Source organism: Odontesthes bonariensis, chromosome 1 (genome assembly GCF_027942865.1).
Source record: "Odontesthes bonariensis isolate fOdoBon6 chromosome 1, fOdoBon6.hap1, whole genome shotgun sequence".
NCBI lineage: Eukaryota > Metazoa > Chordata > Actinopteri > Atheriniformes > Atherinopsidae > Odontesthes > Odontesthes bonariensis.
Genome location: NC_134506.1, coordinates 22,210,757 through 22,231,688, shown reverse-complemented (window position 1 = coordinate 22,231,688; position 20,932 = coordinate 22,210,757). Strand labels below are relative to the sequence as shown.

General features: G+C 42.0%; 1 protein-coding gene across 2 annotated transcripts in view; it reads left to right on the top strand.

Annotated features, from left to right (window-relative positions):
• Positions 1-20,932, top strand: part of sbf2 (SET binding factor 2) — a 101,131-nt gene that overhangs the window by 46,540 nt on the left and 33,659 nt on the right. For both annotated transcript variants that reach the window (XM_075460310.1, XM_075460299.1), the window contains exons 5-17: positions 333-443; positions 944-1,049; positions 4,163-4,295; positions 5,563-5,671; positions 5,990-6,103; positions 6,429-6,506; positions 6,801-6,914; positions 7,764-7,892; positions 8,540-8,638; positions 8,819-9,023; positions 9,129-9,238; positions 9,967-10,116; positions 16,245-16,313. In XM_075460310.1, the coding sequence (XP_075316425.1) occupies positions 333-443; positions 944-1,049; positions 4,163-4,295; positions 5,563-5,671; positions 5,990-6,103; positions 6,429-6,506; positions 6,801-6,914; positions 7,764-7,892; positions 8,540-8,638; positions 8,819-9,023; positions 9,129-9,238; positions 9,967-10,116; positions 16,245-16,313 (1,527 nt within the window). The remainder of the gene's footprint in view (positions 1-332; positions 444-943; positions 1,050-4,162; positions 4,296-5,562; positions 5,672-5,989; positions 6,104-6,428; positions 6,507-6,800; positions 6,915-7,763; positions 7,893-8,539; positions 8,639-8,818; positions 9,024-9,128; positions 9,239-9,966; positions 10,117-16,244; positions 16,314-20,932) is intronic.

Genomic DNA, 20,932 nt, shown 5'->3' with positions numbered 1-20,932 from the left:
TTGTCAAATCATCTGGCAATCCTTAGATTATTCTAATCTACTTTGTACTGTCTGTAACATAGGTCAAGTTATCTTAAGTTTAGGAATTCACGTCAGATGAGTCATTTAGACATATGAGCTTAATAACTTCTGATCTTTTCATTACAGAGTTTCATTACACTCGGACTGTTTGCACGCTTAGAGTCAGTCATGCTGTCCATGGTAGACCCTGAACTGTGCAAACCTTACCTAAATGTCACCGTCCAGTCAGACATTATCGAACGCCGTAGTATTTTAAAGGAGCTGTCCTCTGTGTCCATGTCTTAGTTGAGTCTTGCACGTTCTCCTTGCAGGGATGCTTGGGTCTGGTCTACACGGTGTACATTGATAGCCTGACTTACCCACTGGAGGGTCTGGTGGCCAACCTGTTCACATTCCAGGTTCCCGTTGCAGGTGGATCTCAGGTATGTCTTGACTTCACCAAATTACCACATGATGCAGAACACCTCACAGCTCTGCTGCAGTAGTGTTCCTTAGAGGGGAGCCTTAAGTCCTGACCACTAACCACTTTCACCGGTTAGAAATGATCATCACCGAAAGACAGAAGCCGCGATAATTGATGTGTAGTAGGAAAAATAGTTCCTTGGTAAGACGCCTCTTTAAATCTTGCTTGCCCAACACATTCAGTCACAGTTTAAAAGTTAAGTGTTTCATCTCTAATTAAGATTGACTAATTGGAGATGATTCAGCAGAGATGCACTGTGGAAATGATAATGTGCTAAAAATGAATGCAGCTGGCTGCAGTGTCCTTGTAGCCTTGATAGCGTGAGTAGTCTTTATTTGATGCAGCCACAGTGCACTCAGCTATAAATCAGAGACTGTCGGTTGTTTTTCTGCTTGACCCTGTAAATCTGATGGTTTTGGAAATTTACCATGACCACTTTCTGACCTTTTGTTTTTACAGAAGCTGTTCAGCCTGGGAGCAGGAGATCGGCAGCTCATCCAAACACCTCTAAATGACACTTTGCCCGTCACATTCAAGAGTGTTGCCCTGCTCTTCCAGCAGCTAGGTGGGTCCTGGCATTTTGACAATTGCTGAGCGGTAACCCCGTTATCGTTAGCTTTACTTTATTAATGCAGCTGCATTAAATGAGTTATAGTTGCACTAGCTTCCTGCTGCAGGTTGCCGTGTGCACTCAGTCATCCATTTAGGGTTTAAGACATTTCACAGGGTCTCTGTTCATATGGTTTGACTCAAAGAAAAAATGACCAACAACATTGTTTTAGTTTATTTAATAAAGCGCCTTATTCTGTGTGACATATAGTCAGTTTTTCTTATTGGAGGCTTTTCACATGACGGTAAAGTCAGTACTGTAAGACTTTAACAATCAGGAGACGTGCGCTGAACCATTTAGAGCTTATGTTAATTCTACACTGTGTGTGCGGCAAGATTATGCTGTTTTCACTGTAACCCATCAGACTTTCAGTGATTTGCACAGGCTACAATAAGCACATGATAAAGATTTGATGCAGTATTTTGGGTGACGTTGCAGTGATTGCACAATATGTTAATAGTTCAGAATTAAACAATTTGTACAGGCAATACGTGCTTTGTTAAATGTGTTTCATGCCTGATTCATGGTGACTTATGCATGGGGTTCTACCGTGTTTGGAGAGGATATTTATCTCTCTCCTCAGCCCCTGATTGTTTGGCAGAAATCGTGAACTGAGCTGTTGAGCATTGCTCCATATTTGAGGTCATCCTTGAGGACCGAGGCTTATTGCACTTTTTGCAGAATTCATCTGTTAGCTGAGAGCAAAATTGAATATAATTCACCTAAATTTTCTTTTGTAATGGAAAGTTGGCCCTCTTTTAGCCTCATTTAATCAGAAGAATGTGCCTGAAATCAATGTGGTTTCTGTTTCCTGAGTGTATTAACACCATCCTCTTTTTGTTTAGACGGAATGGAGAGCATGCACATGGGGGGTTACTTGCACGATACATCTGATTGGGGTTACATGCTGGTTATGCATTCGTGTACAATCTGAATACACAAAACAATGTGGTCATAATATCCACCCATGGCCTGTCAGTCCTTGTAATCTTGCTTCCATTAATCAGCACCGTAGAGGATTCGGTGCCGTTTCTTCATGTAGAGCCACCAACTGTAAGTGGGGAAGACTCTAAGCATCTCGAGTAGGATGTGTTCATAGAATTGGCTGAAATCTTTTGGACGTGCTCCTATTCATTATTTGCTATAAGCTGAATGAATAAGGCTGTAGTCTTCTTTTGTGCTTGTAAGCACCTGGATAACTTTTAATTGACTGAACAAGCAAAAGATTAAATAGGTGTGAGATGTCTTTCAGCCTATACATACAGTCGTGCTTGCCATTTCACGCTGTTTTCAGGCTAAGCTACGCAAAATATCTCATCGCTGTAATGCCCCTGTTTGGTATTCTTCTCAACTGTCGGCAAGATTGCTAAGATAGTGAATTATCGGATTTCTCAAATTGTTAAACTACCCCTTTCACTTTCATTCACCCAGGCATGCTTCACACATGTCACAGAGGGTTAATGTTATATAATCTTATCATCAAACAGTGTGCAGTTAGAGCCAGCGCCGATTGCTCTTCATGCAGACTGACATGAGACAATCATAAGTCAGCTGATGGTTTACACGTAGGCAGAGGGAGCAAGTGTCTGACCGCCACTTATTAGGTCATCTTCATGTCCATAAAAGGGTGGCTGCGCAGAGAGGCATATCATTCTGTGTGCACAGGTCACAGAGTCACCAGAGAGGAATGCGTGTTAAACATGTCACACCGCACAGGAAGTACATCCCCCAGGAGTCGAGACAAAAACCGGCCATCGACAGCTCTGTTTGTTTGTTGTTTGCTGCCTTTGTTTCTTCTTTCGCCTGGAGCGAAATTATTTACGGCTAGGAAATGTGGTGCTGTTTCCATAAGATAAGTAGACACCTGAACCTGGGGTGTGCTCCTGAAACCTAAGCCTCAACACATTGCTCATAGGAGTGAAATCATTCTCGTTCGAGGACGCCACCAATGTTACATAATTTTGATCCACTGTGTCCAGTTAGACAAGCCTATTGGCTTTCAAAAGGCAGATGTTGTGGAGGCTCGCGTTTCCTGTTTATGACTGAAGCGCTCCGCTCGGGCAGCCAAACATCCAGACCCAGCGCCCCCAGCGGCGCGGAAATGTCTGCCAGTGTTCCTCTTTCCTTATCACTCCAACGTGTGACAAATTGGTCTGTCAGTTATTTGATAGGAAACAATAACAGGAACTGTAAACTTAGAATTCTTCCTGATTGTAACGTTGGTATTTGAAATATTATTTATGCTGTACGAGAGTGTAATTTCCTTTGTTTTTCACAGATGACATTTCCGAAAGGCTCGTGTTCATAGTTTCAACAGAAACTGTCTCATTTGGCTGTGTGAATTATTTTTTTTTTTTACATCATGAACTAGCAGGTTAGAATAGCAGCAGATGATAAGCAGAGAGTCTGACCTATTTCTTCCGACTGCTGAGATCGAGCTCTTACTTCTTTTTTTTTTTCCAGAGTAAATCCTTAGTTTTTAAGATAGCTGCAGCAAAGGAATGTGAGTTAGGACATTACAGTAGTAAATGACGTAGCTGTTCTTTCTAATTCTTAATTTCATTGCCGTTGCTTCAGTCCAATGTGAGGTCAGTGTTCTTGGCCACATGAATTTGCTGTGTGGTGTTGATAACAGAAATGTGGTGTAGTGTCGACATACCAAAGAAAAAGACTCTTATACAATTAAAGGTGATGGGGTGGGCAAAGTCATGCTCCCTACTGAAATAAAGAGAGTTTCCACAACCACTTCTGTCTTCTTCCTCTCCATCAGGAAAAAAAAGAGAAACAAAACAGAAGCCCTTAGTTTTAATGAATAAAATCCAATTTGAATCAACTCTGCACTGTGTGTCACACTTTGGACATCCAGTCCGTACGTAGCACACCACAGCTTATTGTGATGGGTGGTTTGCCGTAGATTTTTAATAACACCTCCCAAATGAATGTTGTGTGCTGTTTGAAATCCTTCACAAATGACCTTGAACGCATGATGAATGATCTGGAACGGCGTGGATGTCACATTCCACCAAACAGCTCATCAGTTTAGCTTTCTGTTGTTTTTCTTCTTTCAGGAATCCAAAATGTTCTGAGCCTGTTTTGTGCGGTTCTGACCGAACACAAGGTCTTGTTCCACTCCACCAGCTACCAGAGGCTCGGGGAGGCGTGCCGCGCCCTGGAAGCCCTCATGTTTCCTCTGAAATACAGGTGAGTGTGTGTTTGACCCCACAAATCGGGCCGAGTCTCATGTGACTTTCCACCAACACTTTGACTGTTCTATGTCATGTGGTCCGACTGATAATTAACTTATGCCTCTCTGCATGAGTTCTTCCCTTGAGATCACCTGTTTGACTCTGTATTTTTGGGTATTCGCTCGCTATTTTTCAGAATTCACTTTTCCTAAACATGCATGTAACTTACGTAATCATTACCCTCGTTTACCCTTCTATGCTCTTTTTACCACTGGTGTATTCATCAGTTTTAGAGGTTAGATTTCTCACCAATATGAATTTTTTTCGGTCGGTCTTGACCTCAGACAAGGTCAACATCTAGTGTGTCGATTGAGACAATAGTCTTTTTCACAATAAGAGCGGGTTGTCCTCTAATCTCAAGATTGCCGGTTCCATCCTGGCTTTTCTTTAGGCACGACACAGAACCTGTAAGTTGCTCCCATTCTCTGGCTAACGCTGTGCATTTGTAGAAACTAGTTAAGGTTGAAGTTCTATGAAATTAGAACAACAGCATACATCTGTTTTGTTAGGAGTAAGTGTCAACTGGGGCTACAGGCTGACCCATATCTGATGTGTAATTTCAGAGGAAAAAATGGAAGATGCACAAGATAAAAAGTAATCTATTAACTTGAGTGTGGTGGAACTGGGGCAAGCACTGTTCTGCTGCCAAAACTGTTCGAAAGGCCATCACAATGTTGATGGACGAATCCCTGTGACGTCCAGCTTTCCTCCTGTCTTGAGTGGTGTTTGCGCATTGATAATAGCGTGCTTTCTGCTCCCTGTGTTGTAATGTTTGGGGTAGATTTAAAGTCTGCCAACAGCAATGCCTGACCATCATTAGATGTCAGTGTCTGCGCAGACTCATACTTGAAGTGTCTGAACATTTCACATTTCAAATCACCCCTTTCAGTCATAAGAGAGAACACAGTTTTGATCTTGATTATTTTTGTATGGAATGTAGAGTTAGGAGATGGTGTTTAGACATGGCATGAAATACATGATGATGGATAAATGTTTTTACAAGCCAAGTTTCTGATGGATGATGACGATAACGTCAAATTTCCAAAACTTGTAAATTAGTTTAATTGCAAAATTTGTGAACGTCCCGTGAACTTTGAGTTCTCTCTTATCACATCATATTAGTTTAGTCATGCGAGTTTCCACTTCAAGATAATAGTCTGATAACTTCTCCAAACCCGTCTTCTTGGTTAAATTTGTACATTTTTAATGTCCTCCGTCTTCAGTTACCCATACATCCCTATTCTACCTTCACGGCTGCTGGAGGTGTTGAGCTCACCCACTCCCTTCATCATCGGAGTGCACTCAATGTTTCAGAGTGAAATCCAGGAGTTGGTGAGTGCCCATGATGAATTGTTAAAGGCTTTCAAACACCTGGCAACCATTAGCAGATATTGCTTTCTTTTAGTTTTTTTTTAAATTTATTTTGATAACCCTAAATCAATATCATGATGTCACAGGACTTCCTTCAATTGCAACAGTTTTACTTTCAAAAGTTCTTTGTGTTCAGGACGTTTTCACTCATCAGTATGAAGTAAACTTATTCAGCTGTTACCAGGTGACTTTCAGACATATATGTTGTACCTCACAGCTTTACAGTCGGCTGCAATCAAACCGCCTGATGTGTCAGTGTTTGGTGTGTGTTTTGATCAGTTGGATGTCATTATCGCTGACCTGGATGGAGGGACGATAAAGATTCCCGAGTGCATCCACCTGTCCCTACTGCCTGAACCTCTCCTACACCAAACACAGACTGCTCTGTCGCTGGTAAACTCATGCACACACATTCAAGAGCAACCGTATATGTATTTATTTTTTTTTAAAGTGAGAACTTGACGGATGTCAGAAATTAGCGCAGAGGCTCTCCTGCTTAGCATCTAATCACACAAACACTTCAGTGGACTGTGAAGTTCTTTACTTTCCTGATTAAATTCTGCGACATTTTTGATGTTTTGCTATATTGTCTTCTTAGTCGTCATGCACAGGCCATGTTCACTCATAAAACTCTTTGAATTATTGCAAGTGGTTGAGCATGAAATAACATGTCATATATAAACAAATAAATCACATGGAGGTGAATTTGTCTTCTCAGGTTTTGCACCCTGATTTGGGGATAGCAGACAATGCATTCCCTCCACCTCGAACTGCACCCTCCAACCTGAAACTGTTGGTAAGTGAGTGTCATTCTGTCCTCCCTTCATTCACGGCCCTCATGAAGTCTCATTTTAAGGAGTCATGACCTCCTCTTCCCACTCAAGGAGGCAGGCTGCCTTCCCCATAAATAGTTTCTTATCAGAAAAAGGTCAGTGCCGGAATGAGGGCACTAACTGACGGTAACCTATTACCCTAAAGACAAAAGTTGCATCATTAACCTATCAGACCGCATCTGCGGAATAACTGTTTGATGAGTAATGTTGCTTTATTTATGCGTTTGTGTGTGTGTGTGCTTGTGTGTGCGTGCCAGGACAAGGAGGTGAGGGCTGTCTTTCTCAGGCTGTTTGCTCAACTCTTCCAGGGCTACAGGTCTTGCCTGCAGCTCATCCGCATCCATTCCGAACCCGTTATTCACTTTCACAAGGTACGAAAAAGGCCATTATGGAATTCCCAGGGGTCAAATTTTGCAAAAAAAAATTTTTTCTGATATATGACCTTAGATTAAACTCCTTAAGCAATTTGTCCTTAGAAAACACAATGTTCCTTTAATCTGCCAAAGAAGGTTTTCAGCAAGCAGTATGGGTGGACTTACAATTAAAGACGGGACAGATAAACTTGTCAGGAGTGTATAATGTTTGTGTTTGTGTGTGCATGTGTGATTATGCATGTTGTTTTAAATGTGTCAAGGAGGCTTCATGACTCCTGCTCGATGCTATCCTTTTGTCTATGAAGGTTTCGCATAAAGGCCCGTAACTTTGGGCAAATCCCGGCAATGTGCCATATGAAACATATTAGGTTTACATTTTTGTTTTGTGTCTGGATTTTTGTTTGTTCGTGCCTGTGGTGTTTCCGTGGTAACCCATCAACACATCGTCCTCACAGTACCCCACATGGATCACATTATACAGAAAAGCTCTGCTCATTTGCCTGGTGTCCCTGAGTGGGGAAAGCTTGAGTGAAATGTGTTTTATCTCCTCTACCTATGAGCACAAATAATTGTGCATGTCAATTCAATTAATTTGCATTTAGTTATTTAGAACTAGATTTATTTCCCTTTTTTGAACATGCTGAATAGCTTATCCATTTTTTAAACAATAAAAAGCTCGCTTGCAGGGATGTTTTTTTTCCTTCTAACAATTTGCAATTGCCTTTTCAAAACTGCTGTGATTATTACGCTTGTTTTTCAGTCTGCAATAAATCCCTATGTGCAAGATTGCTCTCATTGCTCCCATCTGTGTGGGATTGTAACTGCTCTGATTCTGACATTATCCAGCCTGCCTTCCTGGGCCAGCGAGGCATCATTGAGAACGATTTCCTGACCAAGGTTTTGGACGGCATGGCCTTCGCTGGCTTTGTCTCAGAGAGAGGTCCACCTTACAGAGCCTGTGATCTCTTTGATGAGGTACTGCAACACATTTTTAGGAATGAACAGAGTAGAAAGTGTAAACCAATCGATTCCAACAATGAATGACTAAGAAACAGTCGTTGATGTGTTGATACTCGGGTCATTTAAGTAAGGTCATGTTCTGTGGTGACAATGGCAATCAGCTACAGTGTCATGCAAAGGTGATGAAAGCCTGGTCGAGCTTTCTCTCCAGGTGAACCAATCACCTAAAGGTGTAAACACCGAACATGGAACATTCTTTTCATCATTTCAAGCAAGTTCAGTTTTTATGTTTTGTACATTTAAAGATTTTTTTTAAAAGTACAGGTGCACCTGTCAACGTTCGGGCAACCTAAGGGAACTGTTTACCAAAATTGCGGGCCATGATTGGCTCGTTAGGGCTGCGGCTTGTTCAAAGCCATGATTGGCTCTTTTCACACAGTGGTCTGAAGTTAACTGAAGTAGAAATATGAAATCATTGATTTATTTTTGTCTCAACATGTAAGACAATTTATTATCTTTAACTATATGCAAATTGGAAATTTGGCCATCTTCTACTTGTTGAGTTATTCGCTTTAATAGAAATTTTGACCCGAGGTGTCCGCCGCATTTCTGGTGGATATTAAATTGTAGTTTTCTTTGTTGGTTGTTTGTTTGCTTTGTAGTTGGTTGCCTTAGACTTTGACAACTTCAAAGAAGAGGAGATCAGTCCTGCCAAGCTGCAGAAGCACATCAGGGAGCTCTCTGAGCAGCTGTACAGAAATGTAAGGCTTCATGCAAGTAACTGCGATTTCCACTTTCCTTGGGTGTATTACTGTTGTCACTTTACACATCGGGTGTTCTCCTCTTAGCATGCTCTACACATGTGTTCATGTTTGACCACTTTGTATAAGTATAGTTCTGTGTCACATAAGTACATGCGTTTCCTGGTGTGTGGGCTGTAGGAGAACCCAAACCCCCACATGGCATTCCAGAAAGTGCCTCGACCATCTGAAGGGTCCCACCTGCGAGTGCATCAGGTACCCTTCCCCCTACTGGATGATGACAAGGTGGAGAAGATGCTGCAGGACGGTATAGCAAAGCACAGCAGCACACCTCCTTCTGTACGACCCGAGAGGAAGTGCGTTGTACCTGCCGGACCACCCGTTGGTAAGACCCACTTTCAACTGCATTGTGTCCAACACGTGATCATGCAAACATCTGCTGGAACAACTGTTCCCACGTATGAAATATTTCTCTCACCTTTTTCCACAGTGTCCATTATGGGTAAGAGTTGCTCTGTGTTTAACAGCGCTCGCAGGCTGGAGGTCGTGAGGAGCTGCATTTCCTTCATCTTTGACAACAAGACCCTGGAGACTGAAAAGGTGATGCATACTGTCTTTCATCAGAGGAGCTAATCAACCATTAAACAAGCTCATTAACCAGAGGCATCCTTGCTCTGGGTTACACCACACCAGCGAGCCGTTACGGAGCTGCAAATCTCTCCTAACTTAATATCTCCCAGCTGGCACTCAAACACTGGATTAGATAGGTATTTATTCAAACACTCTCTGGATCCTTTTCCAAGCAAACATCCTCAGCGATACTTAATACTTTAACGCAGCGGTTAATTTGTTTCTTTCACTCGTTTGTGTGTGTGTGTGTGTGTCTCTACACTGCACAAAAATCTATCCTCACATTTTTCTTCACAGAGGCCCAATCTGTTTTGGGTCATAGGTGAATATTCTATTCAATATGGATCCAGAGTGTTCAGGATGGGGTAGTTGCCAGTTACTTTATGTATCCCTCTGGCTTCATATCTTCATATAGGAGATATATAATCCAGGCCTGTACTCTTTGCATATTGTGAGAATGCATAGCAGACCTTCTCTGAACCCCAGGGGAGCCCGTAAGTTCTTGAATGGCAAATTGTGAGTTGAACAGTATTTCCCATAGAGCAGGTCAGCAGAGGTGGAAGTACTGTGATGGTTCATACAGTTGCATAAAGAAAGTGCACAAATTAAAAAAAATTCAATCACAAATTAAAGATAGTTCTTTAGAGATAGGTCAGTTACTGTTTTCTCTTTTCTTTGTTTATTTTTTATCTGAACAGACGCTGCCTGCTGCACTGCGCGCCCTGAAAGGCAAGGCGGCTCGTCAGTGTCTGACCGATGAACTGAGGCTGCACGTTCAGCAGAACCGCGCCATACTGGACCACCAACAGTTTGACTACATCATTCGCATGATGAATTGTGCCCTTCAGGTAAGAAGACAGTTGCTCATCTGTAAACACAAGGGAAGCATGTACAGCTTTACTCTGCAGCTCAGGGTATTCCCCAATCTTTAGTTTAAAAACGTCATTCTTATAATAATCAGTAAGTGTTGTACCTAACGGCTCACTCACATTATGGTGGGCGGTTCTCTTCGGGCACTCCGGCTTCCTCCCACCACCCAAAAACATGCATGTCAGGTTATTTGGTGTCTCTAAATTATGCCTAGGAGTGAGTGTGAGTGTGCTTGGTTGTTTGCCCCCCACCCCCCACCACCAAGAGCACATCTCTCTTCCTGCCCCCCCAATGCTCGAGCTGCTTGTCTAAGTAAGTAAGTAATGTTTCTGTGTAGCTCATAAAGAGTCAATGAACCTTTACTCACCCAGAGCGGCCAGGTCTTTATTGGTAGTTCCTCATGTTTTACTACCCTGAATCCGCTCATTCCAGGCATTTTAATAATTTTAAGCTGTCCTCGCAGAGCGCAGCTTTTATGGAGCAGCTTTAGATTCCATTCATTCCTCTTTCCCCACAATCGATGGTAAACCACTTAATTCCGTCCTCTGCCCACGCCAAGGACAAGCAAGTCGATTAGACAAATCTTCTTCACCGGAGTCAGACACGGGTACAAAATTAGATGCAGTCTTTCCATGCAAAAGACGAAACAGGAAGCGCTGAACTCGTCACTTTTGTGCTGCACAATGTGGGACTGTCTTCATTTCCAGATGCAGAGATTAATTCTGGGGTGTCTTTTTTTTTTTTTTTTTTTTTTTAACGGCAGTTTATCTGTGGTGGTGCATTTCACGAAAATTCAGAAAGGGTCAGTAGTCCCAGTTAATGCCACAGTCTCTTACACAGCCTCCTCAGTCAATACGTCAACTCCGTGTCGAGTCTAAACTGGTGCAAAGCGTCGTGCTGCTTCTCTGCTACATGACTTTATCGTACTGATATCTCACAGCCAGAGAAGCAGTTCATCATCTTGTGTCGAAATGAGATTCAGGTGCATCTGTCGTAACATATGTGAAGCTTCAGAAGTAAATGACGGACATCACCTGAAGGGTTTGAAAGGAAAAGTATGATTGTAGACATAATTCTGCAGTCCTTACGTTTGTCAAGCACATACGGAAAAATGCTAAAGTAATATGTGTCTTGGCTCCAGTTTAATCCCACACACATTTGGCCTAATCCTGTCATTGTTAATTTACTGTTGATAATGTTCGTAAAGACAGAATTTCCTCACGACACATATTTCCACAAAATAAAGACTAGAATCTATGTCTTCCCTACATAATTCTATTCAAAACTAAGAGTCTCCAAGTGAGTTCTGAATAATTATTTGCCTCCCCTGATTTCCTCTGGCATGCTGCTGAAAAGCCAGTGATCCAAAGCAACATGTGGAAAAAAGTAATGATTTCACACATGGAGAAGAGATTTGAGGTGGAGTCCACTTTTGTTAACAACTAGGGACAAGACAGCCTTTCTCGGAGGGATTTATTTTTATTTGCGTATTTGTTTTGTCATTGAGTTTGTGGAGATGCCAGGTACTTGTTCATGGCTTCCATTTCTTGGTCTCAGCTCAGTTGTGAGGGATTAGTCTCAGATGATCTGTGAAAAGAATATAAATAGTAAATTACGAGACTGGTAATTACTGCCTTTCCTTTTTCTTTATACGCCCAGCTATGTAAGAACTCCAAAATGATATTACAAAATGGATTATGGCCAGGTGTTTTTTTTTTTTGTAAATTATTCATTTATTTTGTGTGTGTGTGTTTTGTTAAAGGCCTTTAGGGTTTAACAAAGCCAAAGTGACCTATGCTGTAAAAAATGCAGCTTGCTCTTTGTGTAATGACAGCATGTGTCCTTGTTATAATTTCTGGCATATGTGTCACATTGATCTGCAGTGATGTCACCATTAGGAGGCCAATTACAACATTTATCGTTTAGCTGTCAACCCTGGGCTAACAATCTTGTTGCCTGGTTGCAATCAGCCAGCATTTCCCTTTTGAAACTTTTGATTGAATGGCCACAGGAAAAGCTACAGTTTGTATTACCTATACTGTACAATAGTTCAAAGGTTAGGACGCTAGAATCAGGTGTAGCTATCCAGTGTCTACTTTTTCTTTATGGTTTTTAACTCACAAAACTGTGTTAATACATTGTCTGGAAAGAGCTAATATGACTCATTTTTCCTGTTAGAAAAGGCTTTAATCAGGGTCTGTGCTGTATTCTTTCTCGTGACTCATGCACAAGAATGATTGTCATTAGAATTTTTGAGTTAATTGCACATTCATTTGTTTGTGTATGTGCTTGTATACACTGGTCATTGCCCCAGCTTTAGGAATGAACATTGTGCAAGCCATGTGGGGGAATGAGCCCTGCTGTGGATGTGTCTTGGCATCCCAACCATTTCCTGTCAGATAGGATTATTAGCCCTCTGCGCTCCGCTCTCTCATGGCCCAGGGCCTCATCGTGGTGCTCAAAAACACACTCTGAATTGCAGTTTACTATTGGGAGGATAAAGGCGGGAGGTCCATGGGAAGAGGACATAATGGCACAAAGTCCGTGAGTTCTATACGATCCTGAGCTTGAACATCTGATGTGGAACAGAGCACATGTTACACACAGATGTAGATTCTTTAGATGGCCGGTCTATAAGGGCTGCAGACGGCTCAAGTCTGAGTGGATGAACTGGAATCCCTGCCAGGACAGTCTGTATCCATCCTCTGCAGCCTGAATACTGCTTGCTGCACCTCAAGCACTCTGAACATTTACTTAATTATTTTTCTACATTATTTAGATCATAAATTAGTCTCTTGCTGTGAGAACATGGCCCATTTCTGTCTTGGTGGCCTTGATGGACTGCCTTATGTAACAAAGTCACTGGGAATCTGTTCTTGGTAGCATTCCCATGTTCAGATAACTGCTTTTCCAAAATATGCATGAGTATTGCCAGGTAAACATCAGTGTTGATCAGATTTTATACTTTCACAATGTTTGTTGCTCAACCGGGCAATAAAAAGGGCAACCATGCTGTTTGTTCCTCCTCCCATTAGCGAGTTAAGATGGAGTTAACCGGAACAGCCTCAGAGTTAAGAATTTTTTTCTTTGTCCATTCCCAAAAAAGCCTCGTAAAAGCACGACATAGATGTCTGCTCATCATAGAGATTTCCTGGAAAGTTGTGACTTGTATTGAACCAACAGGAAGTTGCTGTTTCTTCACATCCTGCAGCATTTCTCTCACAGTCTCACCATAGGCTTTTTGTCCCTTTTTTATTTTTTTTTTTATTATTTTTTTTTATTTAACTGTTTACGTGTCTAAGACAGAATAGCTGTGTTAGTCATCCTTGCCGTTTTAAACTCCAGCAACTTCAGGAATGAGGGAAAAAAACGGTGAGACATGCGCCAGATAATAGAAGGAAATGAAGACGGCGGGGTGTCCTCACAAACAGACTTGTGGTGTAATAACCCCCCCCCCCTTTTTTTTCTTGAAATCTCAAATAAGTTAACGAACATTTCCCACCCTGCACCATGTGGATCTATTCAACGTCATGCATCCATTCAGCAAACACAATACTCTTGCCATTTTAGCTTTCACTTGTCATTCAGTCTAATCCCAGACCTGCTCTAGATTACACTGCTATCTTTCTTTGCTTTGTTAGTTGACCTCAAAAGCTCTCGAGCTGTCACTCAGCCTCTCTGTCAGCTCATAGGAGATTAAGGTGGAGGTTTGTAGGTGATAAGTGTGGCTTGAGTAAAGCTGATTATGTCTCCTTTATATGAGATATGACGTGTTGAACACGCCTTAGAACAAAGCTTATGAACTCTCCTCTTTATCTTTAAGTACGTCTGTGGCTTTTTTTTAAAGCCGAAACCTTGAGTTTCTGTTTCATCGAGCCTCCTCCTCTTTGTCGGAATGATGGTGGTTTGTTAAACATTCACACTTTTCTGTCTGTGCACTTCCACTTGTTGTTCTATTTAACGGCGGCCCACGAACTCTTGTGACCTGCCGCATTGTTATGGATGCTGGTAAACAAAGCTTTGGTGCCGCTCCAGTAAGCTGGAACATTTTACCGCAGACCAAATAACTGCAAAGAAAAAACACCAGCGACAAGAAAAATAGAACAGAAACTATGTTGCTCAGTCGACGGGGGGCCAGGCTTTCATGTGTTCTGCGTTTTCTCCTGTCTGTACATTCTTGTCTGTGTGTGTGTTTTTGAGGAATGGTGGTAACGGAGGCCCCCTGTTGCAGACCCCTATCAGAAAGTGCAGCATTCCTCCACCTATCTCTCCCGCCAAAAATGAAGGACTCTGATAGTATGTCGCATAGTTTTAGAAAAAAATCGCAGCCGTGCACCGAAGATTTCCTGCACGTTTGCACTTTCAGATGCTTTAGGATAAAAGCGCACCCAGATGCACACATTTCGGAGCTCTTGGGGGGGCCACACTGAAGGTCATGAGGTGCAGCAGGTCGGAGTCAGTGCTGTTGTTTGTCTGGGGTGTTAAATCGAGTTTCCTCCGGCCATTCTCATTCACAGAGTTCAGCAAATAAATCCCAACACAGCTTACCAGAGATAAGTACCAATTTCCTGCAAGTGAAGTACTTTTGAGTCCAGCTTGCCTATTTTTCTCTTATTCTCCCGCTCTCATCACTCTGTTATCTCTCTAAGAAAAGTTTAGTTTGGGCCCCTAAACCCCCTGCTTTAAGCCTCTTAATGTACTATTTGTCTAAAAACACGTACCTATATCTTGAATGCGCCGTTAAGGACCGCCTCTTTAACCTGTGCGGCTACAAAAATGCCACAACATGGTGTGTAAACGTCAGAGGGAATATGTTCAACTACTCCCTGATTTAGAAAAATACCAAAGCTAGAAAGAGCTCTCTGGCGAGTTGCGGCTGCTTGATTCATGGACACAAAATTTAATGGTTTGAAATTTTCTGCGTCAATTTGTTAAATGAGACTTGAATGGCGCTCTCCTTTAAAAAATCCTAACCCTGAAATTTGGTCGATAAATTGAAGAACGAGGCACTCTGACAATTGTGTCAAGGCGGGGATTATATAAGGTTATTGAAAGCATATGTCCTAATAATGGAGGAGACCAGAGTTAGTGGTTTTGGCAGGCCTCTTTGTGAGCATCGCCCAGACTTTATGTAACACGTTTTCTGGAGATAAATTCTTTGCCCCCTGAAGGTCTCCCCTAGTCACATCTCTGCTTTGCTAATTTACAGAAGTGTATCTCCTGTGCATAGCAAGTTTCTTCTTAGATCCATCCATTCATCCATTTTCGATACCCGCTTAATCCGTCGGTCGGGTCGCAGGGGGGCTGGAGCCTATCCCAGCAGTCATCGGGCGAGAGCCGGGGTACACCCTGGACAGGCCGCCAGTCCATCGCAGAACCACAGAGAGACAAACGAGACAAACAACCACACACACACTCACTCCTAAGGACAATTTTAGAGACACCTAACCTGCATGTTTTTGGATGGTGTGAGGAAGCCAGAGTACCCAGAGAGAACCCACGCATACACGTGGAGAACATCATCACCCTCTTAAAATAATGGCATAAGTCATGTTTTTAAGTTTTTCACAAAACACAAAGAACTAAAACATTCTAAGTCACGCTCTTAACATAAGATATGATACCACAGGGCCAGAAACACAATATCTGTTCAACTCAGGCTGTAGGCAATTTTACCAGAGGTGTCCAGCATCATGAGGAGACGATTTTGGCAAAAAAATCAGTTTTGTCGAAAAACGACTTAGGCCATTTTTTTTTAAGAGGGTGACAACATGCAAACTCCACACAGAAAGGCCCCAGCCGGGAGTTGAACCTGGAACCCTCTCGCTGTGAGGCGATGGTGCTGACCACCACACCACCGTGCAGCCCTCCTTAGATCTTATTTTTTTTTATTTTTTATTTTTTGTCATTAACTCAGTCGCACAGAAATTGAATAGCTCTCCCTATAAAAGCTGCTGAAACTGATTTATCTCTGGTCGCAGTGTGTGCAACACGCCTGCTGGAAATCCCTGCTCCTCATTGTGCAGCTCCAGTGAAGATGTTTTTAACATTTGCCCTGCTGTGTTTTGCGCTGCCCCTCACTTCTCCCTTTTTGTTCCCCCTACAGGACTGCTCCAGCTCTGAGGAGTACACGGTGGCTGCCGCACTGCTGCCCCTGTCAACAGCCTTTTACAGGGTAAGAATATTTATTGTAAACAACATGCGACAGCAGTTGGGTTGGCAAATCGCTTATATCAGCTTTTACTGCAGCTGTTTTGACCTGGTTGTTTTGTGACTGAAATATATCTACAAATACTTGTGCAAAATGGCTGAAGAGACAACTGAAACCATTCAGATACCAGAGCTCCGTTACATGATACAGCTTATCAAGCAAAGTGAACTCTTTTATTCATGCTATAAAATGACCTGTGCACCATTGTTACTGTCCCACTTCTGTCAGAGAAGAAGTTTGACAGATTTATTAAAAAAGAAAAATCGAGTCTTGTGTGCACAATTGTTACCAGATTATCATATTGTCAGTTTTCTGTAACTCTCAAACATCAGTATCAGTGTTGGCCTGAAGTAAAATCCAGTCTTGATTAGGCTTAAGTTAAGACTGCACTATTGTGGGCAGGGAACAGCCAGGCAGAGGACGGCTTTCTCCACCTTTTGACCTTTACTGATCCTGGAACATGTACATACTCAGCACAGCATGTTAAAACCCCCACAGTGAAGTGTGAAGAACAGGTCGTGGCCTTTGGTATCCAAATCATATTATCAGCGAGGGGTAGCTGGAGTGTTCACAGCAACTACGTCCATGCAGCTTTCTTGTTGCTATGGGGACAGACACAACTGTCCGCCCTGGCCTTTTGTCAGATACCAGTGCCATACCCCGATGGGCAGGACTGGGACCTGGCTCGCTGTCTGCCACCGCATGACTCATCCAGCTCACATGCCGCTGGTTGATGGAGCTCTCCATGATAAGCCATATGTGGTGTTTTCCACGTTTCTCCTCTGGGCCTTCAGCACTGAAACTTAATCAGGTCTGTCAGTGTCTTTTAGCTCAGTGTTTGTCAAACCATCTCACAATTACATACCACTACAAAGTGGTTTCTGTTTCACAAGCCTATTTGTAAATCACAATTAACTGCACACCGCGCTGATTTCCCTCTGTTTCAGCGAGAAGATTATAATAGATTTAGTCTCTGGAGCTGACTGCCAGTTAGAGGGAAAGATATTTAGAGAAACAGCTTCTTTTTTTTTTTCTTGCTTTTCTTGTTGTTCACAGATGACTAAAACTGGCGACAAGCTCAAGCGCTGCCTCACCCAAAGGGTGAAAAGTAAAGTAAGGTCAGGAAGGGATCTGCCAAAGTATCTGTAATCTCTGCTGCAATGGAGCAAAGATCATGCATTGATGCCCAAATGTAAGAAAAACACAAAGCTTGGTAATGGAGCGTCACAGCAGCTGACATGTTGGGTGGAGATTTAGAGGCGTGCATGAGCCTGACATCTTGCCATTGATCTTTCATGCCCTTTGTCACATATTTCTAATCAATGGATTTTCACAATCCAGACAAAGAGGTTTGGTAACATGAAATGGAATGTCTTTATTTTGCAAAGAGTAACATGTAGCATGACCGTAAAGCCTGACTAAAAGAATGAGTTTAGATGGCAGCCAAGTGTTACACATATCCATTAAGAGTATTCATAACGAACAGTTAGGCCCTGAAATATTTGGGCGCCAACGTGTCTTTTGTTTCTTTAGCCGTTCATCAAAACAAATTATAGTGACTTTTATCTTAAAAGTATTTTGCAACCAAATTGGAGGAGGCGTTTACAGCGGCTCGGTAATGGACAGAAGCCTCCTTTTCCAAGGCTTCTCTTTTTTTTTTCTGAGCCCTAAAGCATTTATCCTGCTGCCTCTGTCAACCATCACATCGAATATAAACACCAGTTACCCAGTTTCATAAGCAGCCATCTCCGACCATACGATCACACTGAGAACTTCTGAGCCTAAACCTTTCCTTTTCCTCTCCACACTGTTCCTCAACTATTTTTCCGGTACAGTAAGTTTTTGTTTAAACTGTCCAAGAAATCTTGTTATAAAACTGTTCTGGCATTCTGAGATCTGGTCTTTCTCGAACGTCGTCAGTGTCTCGTATCTGCAGATCAATGCTCTGAATTTACATTCATGAGACTCCTGGTTTGTCATTTAGCGTTGTGTGCATTCCTTCTGTTTGAAAATATGCTGATGTAGGAAGTCAGTTAGGCCCATTTAGTTTTTTTTTTTCCAGTCTAATTATGGTTTCTTTCACTTATATCTGCATCCCTTTTGAGAGCCTGTTGAACGTCCCCTTGCACGAGTATCAAATGAGATTTCAACATGTGGAATCACTTCCAAAACTCTCTCCATCACCACGAAACTCCACTGTCTACCTCCATGAGACTGAAAATGAAGGGACAGCATGAAGAAGAAAGGCTGCGATTCCCCAGCATTTAACTAAGGGTTTCCTGTCGGCTTCTTTGAATTAAAACCCAACATCTGCACTTAAATGGTACATAGAGGCAAAATAACCAAAACTGTGTGTATATCTACGGGCCGGACTGCATGTGACTTCCTGAAATGCACGAAAGTTTTACTTTAGAGGAGCTTTGACAAAGAAAGCACTGTGGAACAGAAAGTGGGATACTATTGTTCCACTGTGTAAGTGGAAGGATGTGATACTAGAAACACCTCGAGAAAAGTGATATGAAAGGTTTTCCAAATCAGCGTGTCGCTTGTCCTGTGCTTCAAATCATTAGGTGCTTTTGGACTGTTGGAACTGTTTTTCTTTTGTTGATAGTTAAGGAAGCCCCCCCCCCCCCCGCTTTTTGTGCCTACAGCAGCCCTTAGAACTGAGTGCATCTTAGTAGGTACTTTTCCAGCATTAGGGAATCTTCTGTGATTTAGCTGTTTGGTGATTAACTCAAACAACTTTAGTGGGATTGTTTGAACAGAGCAACGCAGCACCCGAGCCTGTCGTTGCAAAAACTCATGTACGTACTCATCAGTGCTCACGTAAACAACAGTTCTTGATATAAGCCCAAGTTGAATAAAACACAAAAAACTGGACTGACGGTGAAGCTGAGGGTTTACTGAGCCTTTATGCGACTGAGAGATTACAACGTGTTTGTGATTGGTCTATCTGCTCGTTGTCACGTCATCTCATATCGAATGCCCAATAGGGGAAAGCCCTTGAAAGTATTTGTCCTTTGGAGGGCTCCCCGGTCCCCATTTCTTTCAGCTATCCCCAGACTGTCTTGGTCTGAAGGAGCCTAATGACCTGCTCACTTCCTGCACTAATCCACTTAAGTGTATGTTGAAATTCATCATGAACCAGACTCATAAGCAGGAATTTGACCTTCCATTTCCTGGACATTTTCATACTTAAGAATATAAGTAAAAGAAATTGACCAATTAGTATCTGATATTTTGTCAGGTCTATTATTTTTAAACTACTATTCTATTATTGTTCTATTATTATTATTATTCTATTGTTCTGTTATTTATTATTCTATTATTATTAAGTCATTGTTAGGTTTTTGTTAATTTCTTTCTTTTTTTTATTTTCGATTTTGTTCATGATTTTCTGGTGGAAGGCGATTCTGTGCCACAGAGAATCTCCAAATTTAAAAATAAAAATTATTTATCTAGCTACGGCCACTTTCAGATGGTTTGTTAGTTTTACATTTGTGGCCTAAATTATGGACCAACTTTCGGTGTTCAAAAAGACAGCTTAGACATGATGTCCATAAGAAAGAAAACTTTTTGCTTCACACACATTGCATTTGGTCCATAAAGTCTATTAGGCAGAAAACAAAGACCCTTCCACACCGTGTCAGAGAAGCAGAAAAAACGTTTTTTAGTTGACCCACCTTCTGTAAAAGTGGCTCTTTTAATTATAATAATTCTGAATGATGCATCATTTTAAAAGTTATTTTACCAGAAAAGAAATAAACAAACTGAACAGTCCAAGGTGGGAACCCTGTTTCCTGAATAGTGCCTGTTTTTCATTGTTGAAGAAGTACCTTCTTTGTTTTTGGACATAATTGTGGATAAGAAATTGCTCTCGTCTGTTCAGGCACTACTTTTAGATGAAGTTCAAGAGTCAGACATTGGTCGAGTTCCTGTTTGGTATTAAAACATTGGGCCAGACTTTGGCAAGCTCGTGCTCTTAGTGGCACTGTCGCCACGGACCTTCAGTCTGCAGGTCAGGGGACGTGGGAAGCTCCCTCTCACTGCGAATGTCTGCTCCCAGACTCTGCTGGTGAGAGACGGTGTTTAGTTTTATTGCTACCCACATACAGCATAAGCTATTGACCCATATTTCCCATTTGTTCGGTCTCCCCGTTGAAAGTTTTGCTCAAACTCTGAGTGAAGTATGTAAGAAAAGTACCTTTCACTCAAAATTATGCATTGGTGGTGTCTTCTGATCTGGATAAGTTGAGTTTATCTAAACGCCACATATCTTTTGTACGGTGGCCCTTTGTAAGGGGTTAAGTTTTACATGAGAGCCAGTTCCACCGGCATTCATCATGTTCTGAAGGGTGAGGTTATCAGGAGATGTCATTGACATCTGGATCTGCTGTTATTCTGCCCTTTACCGTCCCCACATGATATCCATTCTTAGATTTGAATGTGTCACCAGTGTTGATGTTTGTGCTTGGGGATAACTCGGATTGAACACAGCAGCTCATGAATAACTCCAACACAGTTCTGCATGAAAAGCTCAACAAGAGCACTTGACTGTTATCATTCCTTTTGCCAGAGTTTAT